General features: G+C 37.9%; 1 protein-coding gene across 1 annotated transcript; it reads left to right on the forward strand.

Moving 5' to 3' along the window:
* Positions 1-410: 410 nt before the first annotated feature.
* On the forward strand, positions 411-23687 carry mpp4 (membrane protein, palmitoylated 4). Its single transcript, XM_031893856.1, has 22 exons — positions 411-439; positions 1557-1667; positions 1998-2119; positions 3103-3180; positions 4582-4662; positions 4779-4910; positions 5671-5752; positions 6754-6839; positions 7584-7655; positions 8094-8290; positions 8509-8573; positions 9290-9307; positions 10177-10215; positions 10976-10996; positions 11620-11784; positions 12454-12492; positions 13898-14068; positions 15836-15916; positions 20429-20522; positions 22111-22219; positions 22466-22600; positions 23390-23687. Exons 2-22 carry the CDS (start codon positions 1586-1588, stop codon positions 23573-23575), a joined length of 2055 nt encoding a protein of 684 aa, XP_031749716.1. The 5' UTR covers positions 411-439; positions 1557-1585; the 3' UTR covers positions 23576-23687.
* Positions 23688-24314: the final 627 nt, after the last annotated feature.

A 24314-nucleotide genomic window follows, 5' to 3' on the forward strand; every position in this document is an offset into this window, starting at 1 on the left:
TTTTAAATTACAATGTTGGTTAATGCCCTCTCTGTTGTAAGCTGACATAATTGTTCTTTTTTTGCCTAAATGCCAGCACACCTATATACAAATAGAAACTCTTCATTATCTATGGCAGTTGTTTTCCAGGTTATTATCTATTGTTTTACATATACTGAAGCAATAGTGGGTTCCATGTTTAAAGGTTTTGTTATATGTCTATAAACCTGTTATGGGCTAATAAGGCCTTATAAAATGCTGGACCACACAGAGGTAGATGAGCTTGAGCCACAGAAGCCTAAAAACCTCTAGCCTGTGGAATGGGTAATGGTGCTTGTGCATACAGTTAGTTCCATATAACTTGCAGTCTGGATTTTATCATTTACCTGCATTCACCATTTAATTAGAAATTGTTATTTTCATTTATTTACAGAAACTCAGGTTAAACATCTAAAAAAAGGTAATCAATAATTCAAAACTTGTGTGTATTTTCCATTATGATGTATTCAAATATATCAAGTAGAGAAATGTTCCTGTTTGATATCAATCTCATAGCACATACTTTTATATAATTTTTCTGTCAAAGAAGCCTTAAATCCAGTGAATTACAAAAGTATCTGTATCACTGCATGGTGTGTAGCCTTGTGATGTAACTACTACTTGTATGGCTAATTCTAAGCTTTAAGAAGATTACCCCCTTCTTAGGGGATAGGCAGTTAAAAGTTGATTTCCTTGTGCTGTAACATTGAATAGGGTGGATTTGACTGCTGACAAAGTGATGATCACATGCAAAAAGCCACCTGCAAGCATCAAATCCTACATAAATGACAGAAAGTGCCCATTTTGTAACTGAAATGTTTCCATAGAAAAAGTTCAAGAGTGGATATCAGTATTTTGATGTTTATAAAAGATAAAGCTAAATGTAGGGATGCCCCGAATCCACTATTTTCGGATTTGGCTGAACCCTGAATCCTTTATAAAAGATTTACATACATTTGGCCAAATACTGAACTGAATCCAATTCCTAATTTGCATATGTAAATCAGCATACGGAAGAGTCAAAGCGAAATGCAATTTTTCGCACGTGGTGAAAAATCTTTATGTAACAAAAAGTCGCGTGAAGTTAAGGATTCGGATTCGATTCAGCCAAGAGCATGGATTAGCCAAATCGGAATCCTGCTGAACAAGGGCGAATCCCAAACCAAATCCTGGATTCCCGTGTATCCCTAGTTAACAGAGCAATTCAGTTGTTTGGATGTGGATTATTATCTGCCCTTGTGTCCTGGTAGACCTCTATATTGCTGGTGATTTTTGATTCAAAGTGACAACAATATTATAATTTTAATTGGCTGTGACAGAGTGTTAACAGTGTGACAGAGTGGCATGCAAACCTACTAAGTACTGTACAATAACAAATTTACATTTTGGAAGTGATGGATGTGTTATATAAATCCAGCCACAAAAAGTGTTGACTTTTTAATTACTGAGAGCTAATTGTTAACTTGTACTAGCTAGCTCTATGTTTTGTATTATTTTATATAACTCCAGTTTCTGTGCTATTCTGTCACATTCTGCAGATCTTGTCTCACAATTATAAACAGCCCGAATGGGTCTTCCACAAAAGGCCACAGAATCCCTAAGAATGCATGAGACAATGGAAATGACTCCTAGTGGTCTTCAGGAAAATGGTAAGTCTTTTCAAGGCAATAATACTGCTTAGAATGAATACAAATATGTGCACTGTTGAGTCTCTGACATGAGTGAGCATTTTATATCTTCAGAGCTTTTAGGCAGTGAATTAAAAATAGAAAAAACATAAAGTACTGAGGTACCACTGAGTACAGTGTGACAGTGATCCTGGCTTACTTGGCATCATTGTAGGTGAAATTAAGTTCATCCATAAGTGAGTACAGAAGACCCCAAAATATAGACAGACAGTAATTAACTTTAATAGTGGAACACTAACAATCATTCCAGAGGTGCCATAACATTAATAACCTGTTGACTATTTTCTTAAGGACTGTCACAGGTTCTGACTATGGTTCTCGAAGAGCTTGGCTTGTACTACCATCAAGATGTGAATGGAATAGGTGTACTATACAACTTGCTCCAGGCTCCCTGGCTTCAGTCTTTACTCAAGGTGAATTGAACACAAAGTTGTGAGTTAAAATTTTCACTGTGTCACATGAAAAAATATTTTTTGCTCTTCCTAGCAGAGCAGGGATTTTGTCTCAAGCCCTGCCTACTAATTCTGTATCTAAAAGAATTCTTCTAAGAGAATGCATTGTATGCTCCAATAATGTATTATTATTAATATTAACAAGTATGTATAAATTACCAACATCATTTGATGGGGATGGGCAATATAGATGTACAGCTAAATGTGTACACAACATACAGACATACAGGTTACATACAAATAGGTAAAGCGTTTATAATATAAAATGAGATGGTAGTATGATGGTAGCCCCACACAGTGTGCAAAGTGGAAAAAGGCCATAAAGTCATATTTTTGCACTTTGCCCACTGCAGACTATGCTTTGAATTGAGTGTGGAGAGGCATGTAAGCGCTCTCTCGTGCCCATTCGTTCTCTTGCACCCCCCCCCCCTCGGGGACCTGTTATCCAGTGTTCTTGGGGCCTGTTTTGTGGCTGAGGAATCATTTCAACATTAATTAAACCCATGGATTGTTTTGCCACCAAATAGGATTCATTATATCTTAGTTGGGATCAAGTACAAGCTATTGTTTTAGGAGATGGCCTTCTGGATTATGGGTTTCTGGATAACAGGTCCTATACCTGTGCTATTGCCAGTGTTTGTTTTTGCACATTGCGTGAAATTTGTGGCTAACATTTTTAGAGTGGGGTTTGCAACGCTGTTCTTTACATGCACAGGCATTAGAAGGCTGCAAGTCTAGCATTTGGCCCCCGTTCCATCAAACCACTCTAGGAACCCTGGTATTACCACTACTTTTACCATACCTTTTAGGCTATTTATTGCAGTGGACTCTGTGTACATGCTGTAAGTGACTTCACTGCTAATAAGTATTTGTGTGGATGCATGGATAATGAAAATGTATGTTTATTGTTTAATGACTGGATAATTTGGTTTGCACCAATTCAGGTACACAGTTGTCTCCAGCAATATATACAGCAGAGACCTCAACCTGTTTTACCGAAAGCTTGCATCCTGTCTAATGAGGTCAGTCTTTGCAAGTTTCTAGCATAATTAAATGGGAGCCAAACACTCATGTTTAAATTTAAATGCAACTGGACTTTACTGCTGTGATGTAGATCTAGTCATTCACTATCATACTAAAAGAGTGCAGGGATCTGTCAGGGGAGCATCATTTCAATGTACAGCTGCTATCCTTGGCCAATACGATTTTCAAAACTGCTTGATAAATATCTGATTATTTTATCAAACAGGCAGTCCCAAGCCCCATACACTGGTCAAAAACTTGCTGATTTGGTTGCTGACTTGGTAGAGTCTTTCATCAGCCCATGTATGGCAAGCTTAATGTTTACTACATGCAGACTTGAACAGGCATTAGGTGCTATTAAGTATGTGGTAAGATGTGGCATGGCACAATAATTGGTACTGTGGATTTGTATTTTATCTTTGTTAGAACGGTTAATGAATATTAACATTAGATCTCGATCCAAAAATGCTCAAGTGTGAGTTTTCTGGATATATTTCACTATTGACATGCCTGGCAGTTCCTATACAGTGGTTTGCAAAAGTATTCGGCCCCCTTGAACTTTTCCACATTTTGTCACATTACAGCTACAAACATGAATCAATTTTATTGGAATTTCATGTGAAAGACCAATACAAAGTGGTGTACACGTGAGAAGTGGAATGAAAATCATACATGATTCCAAACATTTTTTACAAATAAATAACTGCAAAGTGGGGTGAATACTTTTGCAAGCCACTGTATAAAGAGGTTAGTAAGTACAGTGTGAAATGTCTATGAAGATTTTCATTCATCCAGGTCATGGTATATCTAGTATAAATAAATTTAAAGCAACTGGACTTGTTTGGTAATCATTGAAGACGTTTCACTACTCATCCGAGCAGCTTCTTCAGTTCAACTGAAGAAGCTGCTCGGATGAGTAGTGAAACGTCTTCAATGATTACCAAACAAGTCCAGTTGTTTTAAATTTATTTATACTAGATATACAGTGTGAAATATTTCTCAAGCAGCTGCAATATGCTGGCAGAGAATCATCCTTGTCACATTGCCCAGTAGTGTACACTCTCCAAACCATCACCGAATGGGCCAAAGGATAGAAAGAGTACAAACTGTATGGCCCCCTTTCTATTGCTCTGATCAGTTGGGAAGGGGCCTGAATAATCAGAACAGCAGGAAGAGAAGTGGAGCTGAGCAAATGAAATGTACAAACTTGCCCTATTGCCAAACCAGCCAATACCCATAGCATATGGAAATCAGTAAAGACTAGCTGTCCACCATACACAAACCAATATTCATATGAAACTTTATTTTGTACAATATTATTGGTACGTGTATGGCCAGCTTTAGTGTAAGCACAACAATACAGCTAATTCTTAGATGACCTATCCTTGATTTGTTTCCAGGTTGTAGGTGTATTGCGTGAGACTACCTCTTCTGCTGACTTACGGGAGCTAAAACGCTTGCTACAAGGGCCCCACTTTAAGGCAAGTGATATTTTATAAAATAGCCCAGACATAAGTGATGCAGAATTATGCTGTTATTCAGTTCTAGTAATATATAAATATGTTGTTTATTTATTCATTTACTTTTTCCTCCACAGGCCTTGCTCTCCGCTCATGATATGGTTGCACAGGCAGATTTTGAGCCCGTTTTGCCACCACTCCCAGACAATATTCCTGATAATGAGGAGGCCATGCGAATTGTGTGCCTGGTGAAAAACAAGCAGCCTCTGGTAAAAAAAAAATAATATACAGGCACCAATATTCAACCACAGTAACACACATAGTCAGTTAGTCTAGAGAAGAAGTCTTTAAATTCAATGCTCTTATACCAGTGATCCCCAACCAGTGGCTGGTGAGCAACATGTTAATGACCTCCCCCTTTGATGTTGCTCCCAGTGGCCTCAAAGTAGGTGCCCATTTTTACATTTCTGACTTGGAAGCAAGTTTTGGAAGCAGAGAGACACACTTTTACACCAAGCAGACTGTGCAGCAAGCAAATAGCCAATCACAGTCCTTATTTGGCATCCCCCAAAATAAATCCTTTTTTACCAACACTTTTTAAATCTGAGTGTGGCTTACGAGTAAAAAAGGTTGGGGATCCCTGCCTTATACAATCTAACCAAAGTTATATATAGGCCAAGGGTAAATAGAGCTACTTGGGGTGGGCATAAGGGTCCTTAAAAGACAAAAAGAAAAAACTGCAACACAGTACTCTCAGCACTGTTATGTTTACCAGTTTTGTATATTTTGCCTATGCAATGCCCCACATATTCTATTGTTTTCAACTGAGCCTTAAATAATATAACTTTATTAACTGCCCCACAAATACAAACATGTCACTTTTTAGAAATGGTGCCACAATTTTAAATATTTTAAAAAGGAATCATTTGAATCAGCCAAAGCATTCTTTTAGATAGATTAAGGAAGCCTAAAATATCAATAATATGAAAATCCAGCACAACTCTTTTGTTTTTTATTTTTAATTTAAAGGGGGCCACCATTAAACGCCATGAAATAACAGGTGATATCATTGTTGCCAGAGTAATACACGGTGGTCTGGCTGATCGAAGTGGTAAGAGTAACATTTTTCCTCTGTTTGTATAGCTCATGTTTGTGATTTAAAGTATATACTTGAAGTTGAAATGTTTGACATTTCCACAATTTGCCAGTATTGGCAAAAGTCCATCACATTAAACCCCTCCAAATTAACCCCAGTACACATACTGTATATACACAGACCTACCTATGCACTATAATAAACTAAACAAGCAAAAAAAAAGTTGTGCACTCACAGGTCTTAAACAAATAGATAAAAAATCAGGCCCGGATTTGTGGGAAGGCCGCAAAGCCCTGGGCCTAGGGTGGCATATGTTTAGGGGCAGCACACCGCCCACTTGCCTCACTGCCACAGCTATTTAGAAGCTGACACACGTTAGAAGGGGTGGGCACAGTTTCAGGTGGGTTCTCGCAAGTTCAGGGTTGGGTGCGCAGTAGTACGCATTCACACACTGTCAAAAATAATTATTTCATCATAAGTGCAGTCCACAGTGCAGTTGGACTGCACTTATTATTAAATAAATATTTTTTTTATCTGCGAGTGCACAACACAATAGCCTTGGATATAATGTTCGCTAAAGAAATTTTGAAAACCTTTCTTAAGGGAATTTATAGAATCCGCCATCACAACATCATCCGGCAGGGCATTCCACAACCTCACTGTGAAAGACCACTGATGCTGCTTCAAGTAAAAGTTCGGGGGGGTGGGTCTCATTCTTGAATTTTTCTTATGGAAAAAAAGATCCAAACTATCTGTCTATAATATCATCTAATGTACTTGTAAAGAGTAATCAACAATGTAATGGAAACCTCAACCTTGACAGTCTTTCCTCATAGTTTAATTCCTCTTAATAGTCTAGTTGTATGTTTTTACGCTCTCTCTAGCTCATTAATATGCTTCTTAAAAAGTTGTGTACTCAGGATAAGTCTTCTTAAAGTAAACTGAAAAACATACTTGCTGCTCTAAGCAAATATTGAATCAATGAGTTGATTTGTTGTGTTCCTCTCTTCTTCAAGGGTTGCTGTATGCTGGTGACAAACTGGTGGAAGTGAATGGAGTTTTAGTGGATGGATTGGAACCTGAGCAAGTTATCCAGATCCTGGTGTGTTTACAGATAAACTGGAGATGTAAAAATTTAAATATATTTAAGCTTCTTGAGCTCAGGCTTTTTATATTGTATGTATCTTGTAAGGGAATCAAGTGAAACTTCCCTGGTCCCAAAGAAAGCAGTTAGAGGCAGGAAGAGAAGCTTAAAGGTGGCCACACAAGTGGTGATTTGCGATCTATCGGTGCGTGTATGGCCAGCTTAACACTGTTCTGTCTTTATTGCCAGTGGAAAAAAGCAGGTGTCGAACAGCATAGATACTGGCACAGCAAGGCAATTTATAAGCAGGTAAAACCTGCACGTTTATTTAGTGCAACACAGTAATGTTTTGGGGTGCACCTTCGTGGTCTGACGAAGGGGTTCACCCCAAAACATTACTGTGTTGCACTAAATAAACGTGCAGGTTTAACCTGCTTATAATTGCCTTGCTGTGCCAGTATCTATGCTGTTCGAGATTGGATTGGAGGGTGCCGTTCCCTCTTGATACTGGGCGCCAGGCTAAAGTTTTTTCTTTTGGAGGAGCCAGGGTGTGCTGGTGAGTTTTTCTTTATCCAAAAAAGCAAGTGTGACATTAGCCTAAATAATCTACATGGATGGACTTCCATTCTTCATTTTGTGTTTAGTTGTTGTGCTTCTCATAATGCACATTTTTAACATCTGCCAATACTATTTACTTTTTTTCCTACTGATGTGTAAGGATATGACTGCTGTATGCATCTTACATTTATTTTTTCTTCTTAGGCTAGGTCAGAGGGGACTATTGTGTTCAAGCTTAGTCCAGTCAATGATCGTTATATAAGCAGCCACACAATGGTGAGTAGGTAATATATTAACAATATCCAATTATTTACATTATTCTATATATTCCTATAGAAGCCTGATATGAGTTCTCTTTGTAAATATTCCATTTAAGTCATTGTATAGTCCTGTCCATAAAGTATTCCAACCACCTGACAAAATAAACTTATCTACAGCTATGGCTTCTAGTGTAGCTGTGTTGTGTGGCTAGGGAGATATACAGGAAGGGAGAATTAAACTTGGCCAAAATCACATTGACTTTGCATAATTTAAAGGGTTTTACCACCTTTCTGCAGAATAAATGGCAATATGGAAATATACTCCAGACAATGGGAAAGCTACCTTACCAATTTGTGTACTACTATACATACCGTATATGTAAATTATTTTGTTTTTAGCTTTGCCTTGATCATTTTTCTATGACATGTTGTCTGTTCTGTTTTCATAAATCAGCTGTACGTCCGAGCAATGGCAGATTACTGGCCTCAGCAGGATCCGGCCATACCTTGTGCTGATGCTGGTTTGCCATTCCAGAGGGGAGAAATCCTACAGATTGTTGACCAGAACGATTCTTTGTGGTGGCAGGCAAGAAAAGCCTCAGATCTCGGTAGATGTGCTGGGCTTATTCCATCCAACCATTTGCTGAAAAGGTAAAGTACTATTATAAATTTTCATTACTAGTGAACATGTTTCTGTCACTATCCCCCAAGTTTCTGCCATTACCAAACATATTCATTTATTATCTAGTATTTATTTAGTATGCCTCTGAGTAAATAATGGTTTTGAGTTTTCTCAATGTCACAGTTATTATTGTGATTCATATAGCAGTTATAGAACCTTTAAATCTATGTTTCTTTAATATATGCAGGAAGCAACGTGAATTTTGGTGGTCTCAACCCTTTATGTCCCACTCCTGCATTAAAGCATCTCAGTGTGAGTATTTAGCTGTGATGACACCAATTCTAATTAAGTATTACAGAAATATACACAATGTAAAAACGTGGCGGCTTCAAAATTGACCTTGATAGAGCTGAAAATATGTTGTGGCTCAGGTGCTCAGTATAATTGTGCCGTTTTTGTAATTTATTATACACATGCACCACCAACCACATTCACGGAAACCTGCTCACACATACACACCATTCCTTACCCTAATTCACTTTTTCACTTCTACCATTTACCTTTCCCTAAGCTCCATCATTTAACTTTCCAAGACATTCCTATACTATAATACAGGGAGTGACGGATATGCCACTACTGTGTGGCAAGATGCCATAATATTTTTCTTTTAAAAATAATTCTGGGGTAGTTTCTGCCAAGTTCTTCTATCATGTCAGCAGAAGCCATATTTATGCAAGGCACTTCTTACAAACTAAATGTAAAATGAATGTGGCTGCCAAGGCTGCAAAACAATATTTACACAAGACAACAGACACCAGATATCCTTACAGGTCACAAAGCTGTGAATGTCCCTAATCCCTGATCAGTCAGTAAGGCGAAACCTGTGGTAAATACTTGCATATCAAATAAAGGCCTTTAATAAACCACTTTAATAAACAATGGTTGTTAAATCTTATGTTCTCCTAGAAAGAATTATTCAGTTTAACATTTTACTATTTTCTTTGAACTCCCCTTATTTTCTGCAACAGTGAGTACTATTGGGGAAGGTAAGACAATGCTATGTTTGAAAGTGAAAATGTAAGTTGTGCTTAATTGATTTATTAAAACTCACAAGCTTCCACAATTTGAGAAGTTCCCACTGCAAGAAAACACAAATTTATTTAGAAAGAGTAGTACAGCAGAACGTTCAGTCTGCCCGAAAAGAAAATTAGCTAAGGCAAGGTAAAGAAAAAACAGTTCTATCTCCTCCACTTGCTTAACCAGTGAGGGTGATGCTTAGGCTTTCTTAACATCTGTGTTTTATATGCGATTGTAGTGTGTGACTCAATATTACTTTTGCAGTCAGCCTCAATAGTAAACTGCAGTGAAATCAGAAAATATAAGTGACTATTAAAGATGAAGCTGACTTTTTGAGATCTGTCTCATACAGTACATGCAACAAACCAAAACAGGAAAAAGTCAGATTATTTTGGATAAAGGGCAAGTGCAGAGTGCTAAATGCTGCTAGGGGTGTCCCAGGAGAGGCCCAGGTTCTTCCCACCTCCTTTTCTTACTGCATGCTGCACAATTCTGTGAAGTAGAAAGAGTTGCACCCTTGGGTTCCAGGCAAAAATTGCTTGCTCCCTTCTTCATAAGTGGGTCCTACAGTTTGCTCCACATATATAAATGCAATTATTTGAAGTGTGCAAAATAAATTAGCTCTAATAAATCATTTAAATATGCAATAAAATGAACTGAAGATAAATAATGCGGGTAGTTAGGTGATATTTTTGTTTAACATCTTCCTGTAAAATACAATCTTAAATCTTTACCCATATCCTTTTCTAGTGTGTCAGTGTTTAACTGTACCTTGATTCATTTGTTCGATGTTACTGGATACCATTAAGCCCTGCCTTTGTTTGCCCTTTATTTGCAGAGGAGGATATGAAGATTGAAGAGAAATTTGTGGAGGCTGGTAAGGATCACAAGATGTTGAAACTACTAGTGAAAAATTGATGCACAATAAGGTATTTGTACATCTGCATATTTATTGGAATAAATAGAGAAAAGTTGCTATGAGCAGGGCATTCTATAACATAATAAAAGTTGACACAAAGGTGAACTAGCTGCAATACAGAGGCTAAATACAACATAAAATCAGTTTTGTTTGTGTGTTTGTATTGCTGACTGGGCAGGACTAGCACATGGACTTCTTCAGAAAAATGTGTGTGGGGGGTTAGAACAATGTAATGAACATGTAAGGTGTATGTTTAGTGTAACTGATAGGAAGCAATATCATTTTAGTTGTAATTTGGGGGAAACAGCATATGATTTAGGAGAAATGAACTGGATTATGAGTCTTTAACTTTCAATTTGTTTTCCATTTGTTTAAACAGAATTCAGATTATTTATACAGCTATTGTATTTTATAGTGCAGTAGACCACGCCTGTTTCAGAACAGATATAAAATTTTGCTAACTTGTGTGCAGTCATTTACTTTTACCTATAAAACCTAATTTTGCAGTTTAAAGTATCAGTTATAGGGGAATGTTATGGAATGAGTGACAGTCACTGTACTTATTACCAAAGCAATTTTCAGCTGGGTTACTAATGCCAATACATGACATTGATTATTTTTATAAGCTAAGCATTGGTTTGTGTCCCCCCAAATGAGTTTTTGTGCATTTAATTTCCTTTGCCTTTTTCTATATTGGACTCTCTGAATTGGATCTAAGATGAAGAGACATTTGAGTCAGGTAAACCTGCAACGTTTAATTTAAAAGGCACATATGTTTTTTTACCCACAGTGTAGTGTTTTTTACCAGAATTCCAAGTAGTGTAACTACTTCCTGATTTACTGTGTGTGTGTGTGTGGGGGGTTTGATTACAGAGTGGGCATAAGGGGCCATTTAAAAACCAGGGGATGAAGCACCTGTGCCACCTTGACACTGCAGAAGGTAGGTGGCAGGAGGAGAAGACACTTCCCTCTGGATGTGCCTCTCTCCACTCACCCCTTTTGAACTGACCATGACTGTGCTTGATTCAAAAAACAATCAGCAGGTCTCCAAGTCCAAAATCAAAGTGTAGAAGCCTGCAACTATTCACACAATGCCCCACACATTGGACAAATTGCAAGAAAATGGGCAATTGCAATTTTTTTTTTTGCACACTGCATAAGGCATAGTAGGTGACCCCTATATTGTATATTATAGCATTTATATTGGATTTGTTTGCCACATCAGTTGGGTCCTTTGTGAGCAATCTCTATGCATGCAAATTGTTTTCATATGAAACCTGCCAAATATTTTCTTTATAGAAATGTTATAGACACTAACACTGCTTTCACATTTCTAATTTCTTTGGTTTTCACACTGATCAGAGGAACTAAAAGGAGGTAATGTGATTTGTAAATTCTTCTGCTCAGTACATAGAAATAGCAATCACTTAGTACAGGACATCTACATCAGTATGCCTCAGGACCTGGCAACAATATGGATGCAGCCACAGCGACATAACTACAGATTAGAGTATTTTGGCCAGGAAAGTCAATACTAGTCCAGAGGCAAGAGCAGAACTAAATTGAAGCAGTTAGGCCATCATTGGAAGAATCATGAAAGCTTCATTCTTAAGATGAGAGCCATAATTTGTTTTTTAACCCTGGGGGCATTGTGCTGTTTGTATTAGTATGTCCAATGTTCCAACAAGACACAAATCTTTCAAGACAGAGGCACAGAAATCAAACGTTGGTAATTACTCTTTCTCCATAATACAATATGGAAACCTCAAGGACTGTGACCCATAGATGCAACTGTCTGCCAGAAAAGTGATGCTTGTTTTTTTAGCAATAATCACCAGTGTGTACTATGAACTTTTCCCATAGATTATTAAGGATAAGGATTTCTGGCATTTGCCTGCATATGATTATTCACCTCGAAAAAAACTATTAGAAACAGCTTCATGTTCCATTACCGTAAGAAAGCCATTAAGATATTTTCTTCATTTTATCCTACAGGATATGGATAATTAAAAATTAATAAAACAATATAAATACAGTCTTTTAACCTAAGTAAAGGGAACACTACATGGGTTTATCTTATATCCTTATATCCTTCGGACATAATAATAGTGTTCTTTATAATAAGTTCCTTATCTGTATCAACATAAAGTGTAAATCTGATTCTTAATTTTTTTTTTACCTATTTTCACAAAATAGAAGAAGACGAATTTAGAGATAAAGATGGGAACATCATTGGTATGTATAACATGCATTTATGCAGCAGAAATTAGATATATTAAAAGCATGTGTTATATCAGTGATCCCCAACCAGTGGCTCAGGGGCAACATGTTGCTCCCCAACCCCTTGGATGTTGCTCTCAGTGCCCCCAAACCAGGGAGTTATTTTTGAATTCCTGACTTGGGGGCAAGTTTTGGTTGAATAAAAACAAGATTTCCTACCAAATAAAGCCCCATGTAAGCTGATAGGGTGCATAGAGGCACCTAATAGCCAATCACAGCCCTTATTTGGCTTCTCTGTGAACTTTTATGTTGCTTGTGTTGCTCCCCAAGTCTTTATACATTTGACTGTGGCTCACGAGTAGGAAAGGTTGGGGACCCCTGTGTTACATGGTACCATGTGCATTTATTGTTACCAAGGTACCTGGCCTGCCGTCTTACAGTATTTTTGTACATTAGTAAGATTTAGAAATTAGAGCAGGGGTAGGCAAACTATGGCCCATTGGTATATTTAATTCGGCCCGCCGAAGATTGGTGTGTCTCGCCTTGTCCCGACTCCGCAAGTCTCATCACACGAGACTTGGCATCAAGACTGCATGTAAGCACTGGCCTGGCCCGTCTGTCAAATTTTAAAAGTCAGTGTGACCCCTGAGCCTAAAATTTTGCATGAAAAGATTGTTTTTCAAATTAAGAGCAATTGCATAGTTAATACATGTATAGACAACATGTTGGTGAACCCAAGATTGAAATAATATTCCTTGTATATTTGTCACTAATCATAAGTCTTGGGGTCCATGAAAGGATTAACCTTTCTTGTATGAGGACTATAAAATAGAAAGTATTCCGCAATGTTCTTGGAGGCTTTATTTAGTTTAGTCTATTAGTAATAGAAATGGATTTGTTTGTGACCTAATCTGCTTTATACAGAGAAGCAGTTGAAAGAACAGATATGAGTTACAGGACCACAGAGATATTTTTATCATGTTTTTAGCGTATTTATCAAAGGGTAAAAAAAAAGTTTGCCAAGAGCAACAAGAGGGAACCTCTACAGCTCTCTGTTCACCCATATACATTTTGTTAATTGCATATTTATCAAATGGTGAACGTTATTTTCACCCTTTTAAAAATATACCCCTGTGTGCAGTGCTGACGGAGTGCAGGAATCCCAAGTTTTTAACTAACTGGAGTGTTCTGTACCACAGTAGGTACCATTTTAAAGAAAATGTATTAACCATCCACTTGTTATATATATACTGCTTGTTAGAACTTACATCTCTCACTATTTTCCAAAAAAATCCCATTCATTCTTCTCTTTCCTCCTCCCACCCTCTTAATTCCTTGCCCCTTTCTCATAGTTTATCTTTAAATATCACTCCTGTCTTTTTGTTCCTATCTCATAATATCTAACTAATTTTCTCCACAGCTGGTTTCAGAAGAAGTATGCGTCTTTGCCGAAGGAAGACTCTTATCAACCATATGTCCTGCTATTCACGCTGCCCCAGTAACTGCTATCATACTGTAGCTGCCCCCTACGAAGAGGTTGTGCGTTATCAGAGACGCCCTTGTGACCGTCATAGACTGATTGTCCTCCTTGGTTAGTTCATTTATTTGCGGAAATATATATGAATTCATTTGATCATATATTAATTATTAAAGTTACATAGTTACATGAGGCCCATTGTTTCTTTTCCTTAGCCCATAATCTTATAATTGTTTTTTTCCAGTTCCTTGTGTCTATCTTGGTCATATGTAAAAATGCTATTACAATTGAGTATAGTAAGGCAAGAGAGTGGGCATGGTTTGGCATTATGCTATTTATAGCTGGAACATTAACAGGAACAGACAAACAAAAAATAACATAAACCAGAGATTGTTCATTATTAAAATGTTAGTCAAAAAGTATGCACAGCACAAACCCTATTCATAGCACTCATGTTCAACAAGGGAGTATACTGACCTTTTAATGCCCATTGGTTCCAAGGATTATGTGCTTAGTGTATAACCCCCAGTTTAGTATGTTAAACACCTTCATCTTACCCCAGGTTTCACTAAGGTTGAAGACACACAGTGCTACTTAGTAGCAGCTACTTGTCATGGCTACTAAATGCCAGAAAATACCCTTCCGTAGACAATACAGAGAATTGCCTCTGCTAAAACACCTTCATTTTACCCCAAGCTTCTCTAAGGGTGAAGACAGACAGTGCTACTTAGTAGCAGCTACTTGTCATGGCTACTAAATGCCAGAAAATACCTTTCCGTAGACAATACAGAGAATTGCCTCTGCTAAAACACATGTAGAGACAATTCTTAGTAAATGATCAGCATTGTCTATTTTAGTAGCCATGACAAGTAGCTGCTACTAGTATCGTGTGTGTTCACCCTAAACTTTCCAAAAGTTCTGTGCTTTTTTATTGTGCATGTAGTAAGTTCATTTGTTGTGCATTTTTATACTCCCCTACTGGGAGAGGAGGGGAACAAAGAAGAAGATGGAATATATGCATTACTCTTGATATTTCTTTGTAATATGTATTCACATTTACCAACAGCTTTCCAGTTTAAAGGATCTTCACATTCACACAGTCTTGATTTCCATTCAGTTCTCTTCATGATTACCAAAAGCATATCATATGGGAAGAAGGGCTAGTCCATTAGACTCCAAATAATCTCTTATTTTGTGCACAACTGTGTTAATTCACATATAATCCCTTCTTCCTTATCTATGCCAGCCAATGAGCATAAAAATCTATTGCTAACATATGTAAAATGCCTTTTGCCTTTGTATCATGTGTATGTTACTAATGAAGATATATCATATTAACTTAGGCTATGTACCTTACAATTTAGCAAATACCTCTAATCAGAGTTTCAAACAGTCGCCCATCATTTTTTCAGTATTATAAATGTACTCCTGCACACAAAAATTAATGGTGCCAGAGCTGGACCAAGTAGTCAGATGCCCAGGGCAATACTACTTGGCACAGTGCCCCTCTTCCACATGGACCCACAACCCCCCCTCCCCCATCTATCCCTTCCTGTCTGCCACTCTCTTTCTTACTTTCCCTTGTGCGGGCCTGCAGATATGAACTGCGCCTTCCCTTCTACTGTACCCAAGGTACATGCCTGCCCCCCTACTGTGCCTCTGTGATCAAGAGCTGTCTATTGCTAGAACACCGAGGCCTGCGGGAATACAGGTGAGGAAACAGACAGTGTGCAAAGTGCAAAAAATTACCAATTGTGGCCTTAATTTGCACTTTGCACAATGCATGGTGCATAATATATGACTTCTCTTGTTTTCTCAAAGCTGAAAACAGTTACATAATACATTGATAATACATTAATTTGCCTTGAAATGTAATTTCAGGTCCTTCTGGGGTTGGAGTTAATGAAATGAGAAAGCAACTTATTGATTTAAATCCCTCTATGTTTAAAAGTCCAGTGCCACGTAAGTAACATGAGATCTATGTGTAAATCACACTGCCAAAATTATGGAAACAGCTGTTAAATATGTTAAGACAGAGTTATTTATATATTCATTTACTGTTGCACCTATCTGTATATATTTAATATTCGAGGCTAAAACCGTCCAGATCTTTGGCATGGGTTAAGCTCTGCTCTAGTTCCGCAGCACTATGGTCACATTTAGTATCCCATCCCAATGTGATGGAAAAATAAGTGATTAGACAAATATGTACTGTATTGCAGATTATGAAAATCTATAGGGCAAAATCAAATCAGGAAATATGGGTCAGTTTAGCATTTTTACCCCATAGGTTATAAAAGGCACCAAGTTTGCCCAGTAGCAGTAACCCATAGCAACCAATAAGATGCTTGCTTTTAAACAGGTGACAATTAAATTCTACCTGCTGATTGGTTGCCATGGATAACTGCTCCTGGGCAAACTTAGTGCCTTTTATTACATAACCCCCTTAGAGTTTAACCCTCCTCAATTCCATCCACATATATATATACAGTATATACAGTATATATATACTAAATGTGACCATGGTGGTGCTGAATTGGAGCAAGGCTAAACCAATATCAATTATCTGTGGCATTCTTTTTACATTTGCAGTGGTTTCTGCTTTATGCATGCCACATGTGCCTCTTTGTGCAAGGGGTGGAAGGTTTGATAGAGATCTTGTCATAAATTGCCAATGGATAGTTACATAGGGTTGAAAAAAGACCCAGCACACACAAACCTATACTGACATACCTATACACTCACATACATAAACCAACATCAAACCTAACTATAGGTTTTAGTATCAAAATAGCCTTGGATACAATGCTTGTTCAAAAAAAATCATCCAAGCCACTATTAAAGGCACTAACAGTATTTGTCATCACAACATCACTTGGAAGGGCATTCCCCAACCTCACTGCCCTCACCGTGAAAAACCACCTACGCTGCTTCAAATTAAAGTTCCGTTCCTCTAATCTATAGGGGTGACCTCTGGTGCGCTGATTGTTTTTATGGGAAAAATGTAATGTACTTGTACAGAGTAATCATGTCCCTTCACAAGCGCCTCTTTTCCAGAGAAAACAACCCCAACCTCGACAGTCTAACCTCATAGCTTAAATCTTCCATCCCCTTTACCAGTTTAGTTGCAGTCTCTGCACTCTCTCCAGCTCATTAATAACCTTCTTAAAGACTGGAGCCCAAAACTGCACTGCATACTCAAGGTGAGGCCTTACAAGAGACCTATAAAGGGGCAAAATTCATCCCCTTGAGTCAATGCCCTTTTCATGCAATGCAGCAATTTGTTTGCTTTAGTAGCCATGGAATGACACTGCCTGGAATTAGACAACTTGTTATCTACAAAAATCCCGGGATCCTTCTCAATTAAGGATCCCCCCCAAAACACAATAATTAAGTGTGTAACTTGCATTTACATTATTTCTACCAAAGTGCATAACTTTGCACTTTTCAACATTAAACCTCAGTTTCCATTTTGCTGGCCAGTTTTCCAATTTTTCTGCAAAGTGGCAGCATCCTGCATGAAACTTTTAAATCAATTTAGTATCGTCAGCAAAAATAGAAACAGTACTTTGTATGACCACCTCCAGGTCATTATCACCACCCTTTGTAATCTATTCTTCAGCCAGTAGTATGTTTTAGGCCAATATTCCTCTGTATTAAAGGAGACATTTCATATCACCTTCATATTCAGTTATATGATTCATCTTTCTTCAATCTATGTAATCTTGCAGAATAAAAACGATTTGAATGCATTTTACCTGCTAAAATCGTTTTTATATCAGAGCTGCAGAGAGATCTTCACTCCTCTGAAGCTAAACTAAAATGAGAGATGGGAGTGTCTCTTCATTCTCCCACAGGAAATGGTCACAGCACTGACTGACAGGCTGAACTCTGCTGTAGCAGGGAAGCCCCTCCCACCCCCCTGCCTGTGTATCTGTTACCAGTCTGCACATAGCTGTCCTGTGCTGCTGCCTGATCTTTACAAGTTGCAGGAGAAAATACCAAAAAAAACCCAGTTTAGGTATCAAAGTACAAGTTGCAGGGAGTTGTTGCAGGAGAAAATACCAAAAAAAACCCAGTTTAGGTGTCAAAGTACAAGTTGCAGGGAGTTGTTGCAGGAGAAAATACAAAAAAAAAAGCCAGTTTAGGTGTCAAAGTACAAGTTGCAGGGAGTTGTTACAGGAGAAAATACAAAAAAAAAAGCCAGTTTAGGTGTCAAAGTACAAGTTGCAGGGAGTTGTTACAGGAGAAAATGCAAAAAAAAAGCCAGTTTAGGTATCAAAGTACAAGTTGCAGGGAGTTGCTGCAAGAGAAAATAGCAAAAAAAACCCAGTTTAGGTGTCAAAGTACAAGTTGCAGGGAGTTGCATGTAAAAAAAACACATTTCTTTTCATTAGGTACAGTCTATAGAATAAACAGATTTGACTCCTTTAGTATGAAAAACGTTTTTTTTTATTTGGCAAAATATTATTTTTCAATAAAGAGATTGACGATGCTTACAGACTTAGCAGGATGAGTCACAGACGCAGCTAACTGAAAGGCTCTAGTCAGGAGGGCTGGGCGGGCCGGGAGCAGCACAAGAGAGCAGGACCCCAGCGTGATTGACGTGGGCAGGGAAATGACATCACCAAAGTCCCCGCCCACATCTCACGCCCACTCCTCTCTCAGTGGCAGCAGCGTTTCAATGGGAAAGAAGCTAGGGCCGGCGGCCCTAGCTGAAGACAGAGACTTTCTTCTGGCCGGAAGCCCTGTGGATGGGAGGGGCTTCAGCGTTTCAGCAAGGATTTAACAGCCTTCTTGAAGAGTAGGTAGAAAATAAACTTTATTGTATTCAATTTTACTGTGTTAGCTGCTTTTTAAGATAAAGTGAAAAATTATTGTATATGTCTCCTTTAAAATGATTTGGCAAAAAGTAGATGACATCCACTGCCATTCCAGCCTCAAGGTTTCTTCTTACCTCCTCATAAAATGCAATTAAATTAGTCTGGCAAGATCTGTTACACATACAACCAAGCTGGCACAAACTTAAAGTATTTTGATTTGCAATGTATTCAAGTACCCTATCCCTTATTACCCCTTCCAGAAGCTTTCCTACCACCAATGTCAGACAAACAGGCCTATAGTTTTCAGGCTGAGAACGGGATCCCTTTGTGAATAACAGAACCACAGTAGCAATTTGCCAGTCTCTCTGCACCATGCCAGACCTCAATGAATCCTGACAAATTAAGTGCAGAGGTTTGGCAATCATAGTACCCTGGGATGAATACCATCTGGTCCTGGACCTTTGTTTACCTTTACATGTTCAAGTCTCTTTTGAATTTCCTCCTGAGAGACCCATGTATCAGTAGTTATATTACTAGAATTGGGTGTATTTAAAAGAAGCATTGATTAACTGGCTCTGTAGACAGATAAAAAATTCTGCTGTTCAGAATCTCTGCTTTTTCCCTATTCTCATCAACCAAGTGACCCTTCTGTGATAATAAGAATCCCACCCCTTTTTTCTTCATTTCTTTACTATTAACATATTTACAACAAAAATTTTGGATTCATTTTACTCCTTGCTGCAATACCCCTTTCCATCTCTATTTTAGCTTGCCGGATAGCTTTTTTGCATGCTTTATTTGCTCCCTTGCCTTTTACCTGATGAAACTAACACTTTTATCCAACCATAAAGGTTTAGCTTTGCGATGTCTTTCCTTGATTACAAGAGTGATATACTGACCTGTATATTAAGCAAGATTTTAAAGATATTCAATTATCCTTTTGTGAAAAGCCTTTCACAGTTGATAAATTGCAAAGATGCCCTTATATTGGCAAAGTCTGGAAAAGGTGTAACCATTTAAATTCACAGCCCAGTCACATGTTTCATCCCACCAGGTCTCAGTGATACTAATCCACCAATGTTTGTTCTTTGGTCCTTTGCCAGCTGTTACAAGGCCAAGCTGGACACAGGCTGGTCAACAATTTCAGTAACAACAGCTGGGGGGAGGGGCTATGTTTAAATATCCCTTATCTATAGGAATAGTCAGTCTGAATACTAACGTAGATTGAACTGACTTGCTCCTAAGGGCTCTGGCACACGGGGAGATTAGTCGCCTGCGGCAAAACTCCCTGTTCGCGGGCGACTAATCTCCCCGAGTTGCCTTCCCCTGCCATCCCACCGGCGAACATGTAAGTCGCCGGTGGGATGGCAGACGCGGCGGGGCGATTTCGGGAAATCGGCAAAAAAGACTCGCGAGGCTTTTTCGTCGATTTGCGCGAAATCGTGCCACCGCGTCTGCCATCCCACCGGCGACTTACATGTTCGCCGGTGGGATGGCAGGGGAAGGCAACTCCGGGAGATTAGTCGCCCGCGAACAGGGAGTTTTGCCGCGGGCGACTAATCTCCCCGTGTGCCAGAGCCCTAAGAGCCACTATCAGATATACATGTTACATGTTCACCATTTTTCAGTAAAAACATTTATGGTCCAACAGATACCACTCGCCAGAAGAAGACATATGAAGAAAATGGTCGAGAATATTTTTTTGTGTCAAAAGAAGCATTTGAAAGCATGGTCTACAGCCACGGGTATTTTCCATTTTGATTCAATTAAGAATTAAGAAACTACAGTTTAATAAATTTGAAAACAGACAATTATGATACCATCCTAATTCTAAGTTTTACTTTCATTGACATCAAATTTACATACATATACACCCAGTTTTTTACATTTTCTCTGTCAGCAGTATGCTGGGTTCAACCTATACCTTCTCAATCCACAGAGAATTAGTCACTACTATATACTTCTTTCTTACGCACATAACAAAAGAAGATTTTTGTCCACTTAACAGAGATCGGATCGAGGACCGCATCGGCTTGTTGATGCGGTCCCCAAACGACTGTGCCTATTACCGTCGTTCTAATTCGATCGTTTAGCCCCAGGGCCAAACAACTGAATTAGCCTGAATTCGCCCAATATCACCAACCCGTAGGTGGGGATATTGGGAGAAGATCCGCTCACTTGCCGAGGTCTTAACATGTATGGCCACTTTACCCATTTACCCTACAGTTCCTTTGGTAGCACTCCAGTGATGTATGGCAATAAAATACAGGTATGGGTCCATCTGGGAACCTGTTATCCAGAAAGCTCAGAAATACAGGCCATCTACCATAAAGTTCATTTTAATCAAATAATTCACATATTTAAAATTGATGTCCTTTTTTCTCTGTAATAATAAAACAGTACCTTGTACTTGATCCTAACTAAGTTATAATTAATCTTTATTGGAGGCAATTGGGTTTATTTAAGGTTTAAATGATTTTTTGCAGACTTAAAAGTATGGTGATGCAAATTAGAGACAGACCCCTTATCTGGAAAACTCCAGGTCTTAAGCATTCAGCATAACAGGTCCCATACCTATACAGTGCCATAACTTTTGTTTAAAGGAAAACTATACCCCCAGAATGAATAGTTTATATCATATTAAGTGGCCTATTAAAGAATCTTACCAAACTGGAACATATATATTAGTAAATATTACCCTTTTGCATCGTTTCCCTTGAGCCACCATTTTGTGAAGGTCTGTGTGCTTCCTCAGAGATCACCTGACAGGAAATAATGCATCTCTAACTGTAACAGGAAGTAGTGTAGAAGTAAAAGACAGAACTTTGCCCATTCATTGGCTGATGTGATCTAACATGTATGTCTGCCTTTGGTTTGTTTGTGTGTACTGTAAATCGTAAGATTCCAAGAAGTGGCCCTTACTGCTTAAAATTACAATTTTCGGGTTACCCAATGGCACATACTACTAAAAAAAGTATATTTTTATGAAAATGGTTTATTTAGATGAAGCAGGGTTTTACATAGGAGCAGTCGTATGCAGTATATATTTATATAAAACTACATTGTAGTTTTAGGGTATAGTTTTCCTTTAAAGGTACCATTTATCCCCTACATAATTCTGGTTCACCCCACTATGCCCTGTTTTCTTCTGCTCAACAAAGACTTTCACAGCCCCTCAGCTAATGCCCAATATTTATTTTGAATTAAGTTACCTGTATTAGTATATAGATTCAGTAACTTTTGGATAATGTCATTATATTGTTTACTTTATTAAATCCTTTAAAAATAGATGCTGCAACATGTGAAAATATTACATTATTGTTTAATCCACAGATTTCTGGAGTACGGAGAATATAATGGACACATGTATGGTACAAGTGTGGAAGCAGTCAAAGCAGTGCTTGATGCTGGAATGATATGTATTATTGATTTGGAGCCACAGGTGAGCTTATTAAGCCAGGCCCTCTTTACTACTTCTTCTACAGAATATGTTGGCTCTTTCTAACAAGTATTATTAATGCAGTGGTGGTTATTAGCAGTATGTAGTATGGACAACTGTAAGTGTACCTCAGTAACCAGGCCCATCTTTTAAGCCTGGTTCCTACTTGCTTTGTTTCTTCTTAAATGTAAAAACATGAGCTAACATCAAAAAGCAGTTTCTTAATTTATTTGTTATTTTATGTTACAGTGTATTACAGGGGTTCGAACGCATGAGCTTAAACCCTATATTATATTCATCAAACCCCCCAGCAGGAATTGCATGAGATATACACGAAAAAATGCCAGCATCTTCACAGATTACTATGTTAATATGAAATTCAAGGTATATTTATTAAATACTGTTTCTCCAAATCGAACTTATGTAATGCTTGTTAAATATTATTGTTGTGCAGATGATCCAAGTTATTTACTGTATCACTGAATGCAGTTCCCCAAATCCAGGATGCAGAGCAAAAAGGCATAGGCATTGACAGTGTGAGAAAATGGAATCATCACCCAAAGAGCACCATGATGTTCTGCAGGTTATTTACAATGCGATAAAAGGGCCACAGTCAGGAAATTATTTGCACCTTGCACACTGCATTGTGTGTCTGCAAGTTGTTGCAGGACTCTGTGCACCATTTTGGAACACAGAGACCTGCGGCTTGCCTCTCGGATAGAGATTTGTCTGCATTAGGCACTGTCCCCCATCCGACAGAAAATCAAACCTGGCTGATCGAGATCTTTCAAGTAAAGTACTTTTTGTAGTGCTTAGTACTTCTTTTATTAGCCCCAATGGCTTCTGTTTGGGATCTAACTCATACAACACTGGAAACCGACAGATCTAGAAGGGAGGGTCAGTTTAAATAATAATTGTGATAAAATGAGGGGTCAGAGTGAGATGGAAGCCACAAAGTACAACAAATTTCATACTCTGTGGAGCAAGGCAGCTGCAGACATCAAATAAAATACTAAGAGAATAATAATAGGCTTAATAACTTGTAAATAACTAGTAAAACAATATTAATAATAATAATAATAATAATAATAATAATAATAATAATAATAAAAGGCTCATTATCTTGTAAATAACTTTTATTACTATATCACTGATAATTGTATGTTTGTGTAGGAAGAGGATTTCCAGGAGATTGAAGAATCTGCAAAGAAAATGGAAGTTCAGTTTGGTCAATTCTTTGACCAAGTGGTGGTGAATGACAATTTAGAATCTGCTACTGTACAGCTAATGTCTATTCTACGTTGTGCACAAGATGAGCCTCAGTGGATTCCAGCATCTTGGATCTGTTTGGATTCCTAATAATAACATGAATGGAAAATATCATTTGAGTGGCTTTAGCAGTTTTTACACAGGCTTCAAATTCTTACAATTCTTGTAAAATAAGATATTATAAATTATAGACATAGCCAAAGGTGTGTGTAAATGTATTTGTTTATCACAGGTACACAAAATGGTTTAACTAAAATATGATAGTTAATCAAGAGAAAATCATTGTTTGACAGAGTGAATCGAGAGTTGAAATTCATTGCTATAGGGAAAAAATCATAATGTCTGTGGTTAAAGGAACAGTAACACCAAAAAATGAAAGAGCTTTCAAGTAATAAAAATATAATGTACTGTTGCCCTGCACTGGTAATACTGGTGTGTTTGCTACAGTAACACTACTATAATTTATATAATAAGCTGCTGTGTAGCCACGGGGGCAGCCATTCAAGCTGGAAAAAAGGAGAAAGGGCACAGGTTACATAGCAGATAACAGATAAGTTCTGTAGAATACAATAGTGTTTTATCTGTTATCTGCTATGTGCCTGTGCCTTTTCTCCTTTGAATGGCTGCCTCCATGGCTACACAGCAGCTTATTTATATAAATTATAGTAGACTTTCTGAAGTAAACACACAACTTTTACCTGTGCAGGGCAGCAGCACATTATATTTTAGTTACTTTTATACACTTTCATTTTTTGGTGTTACTGTTCCTTTAAGCAAACCAAAATGTGTATAGTTTCCAAATACAGTGAGGAACATAAGTATCTGAACA

The sequence above is a fragment of the Xenopus tropicalis genome, chromosome 9, assembly GCF_000004195.4.
Source record: "Xenopus tropicalis strain Nigerian chromosome 9, UCB_Xtro_10.0, whole genome shotgun sequence".
NCBI lineage: Eukaryota > Metazoa > Chordata > Amphibia > Anura > Pipidae > Xenopus > Xenopus tropicalis.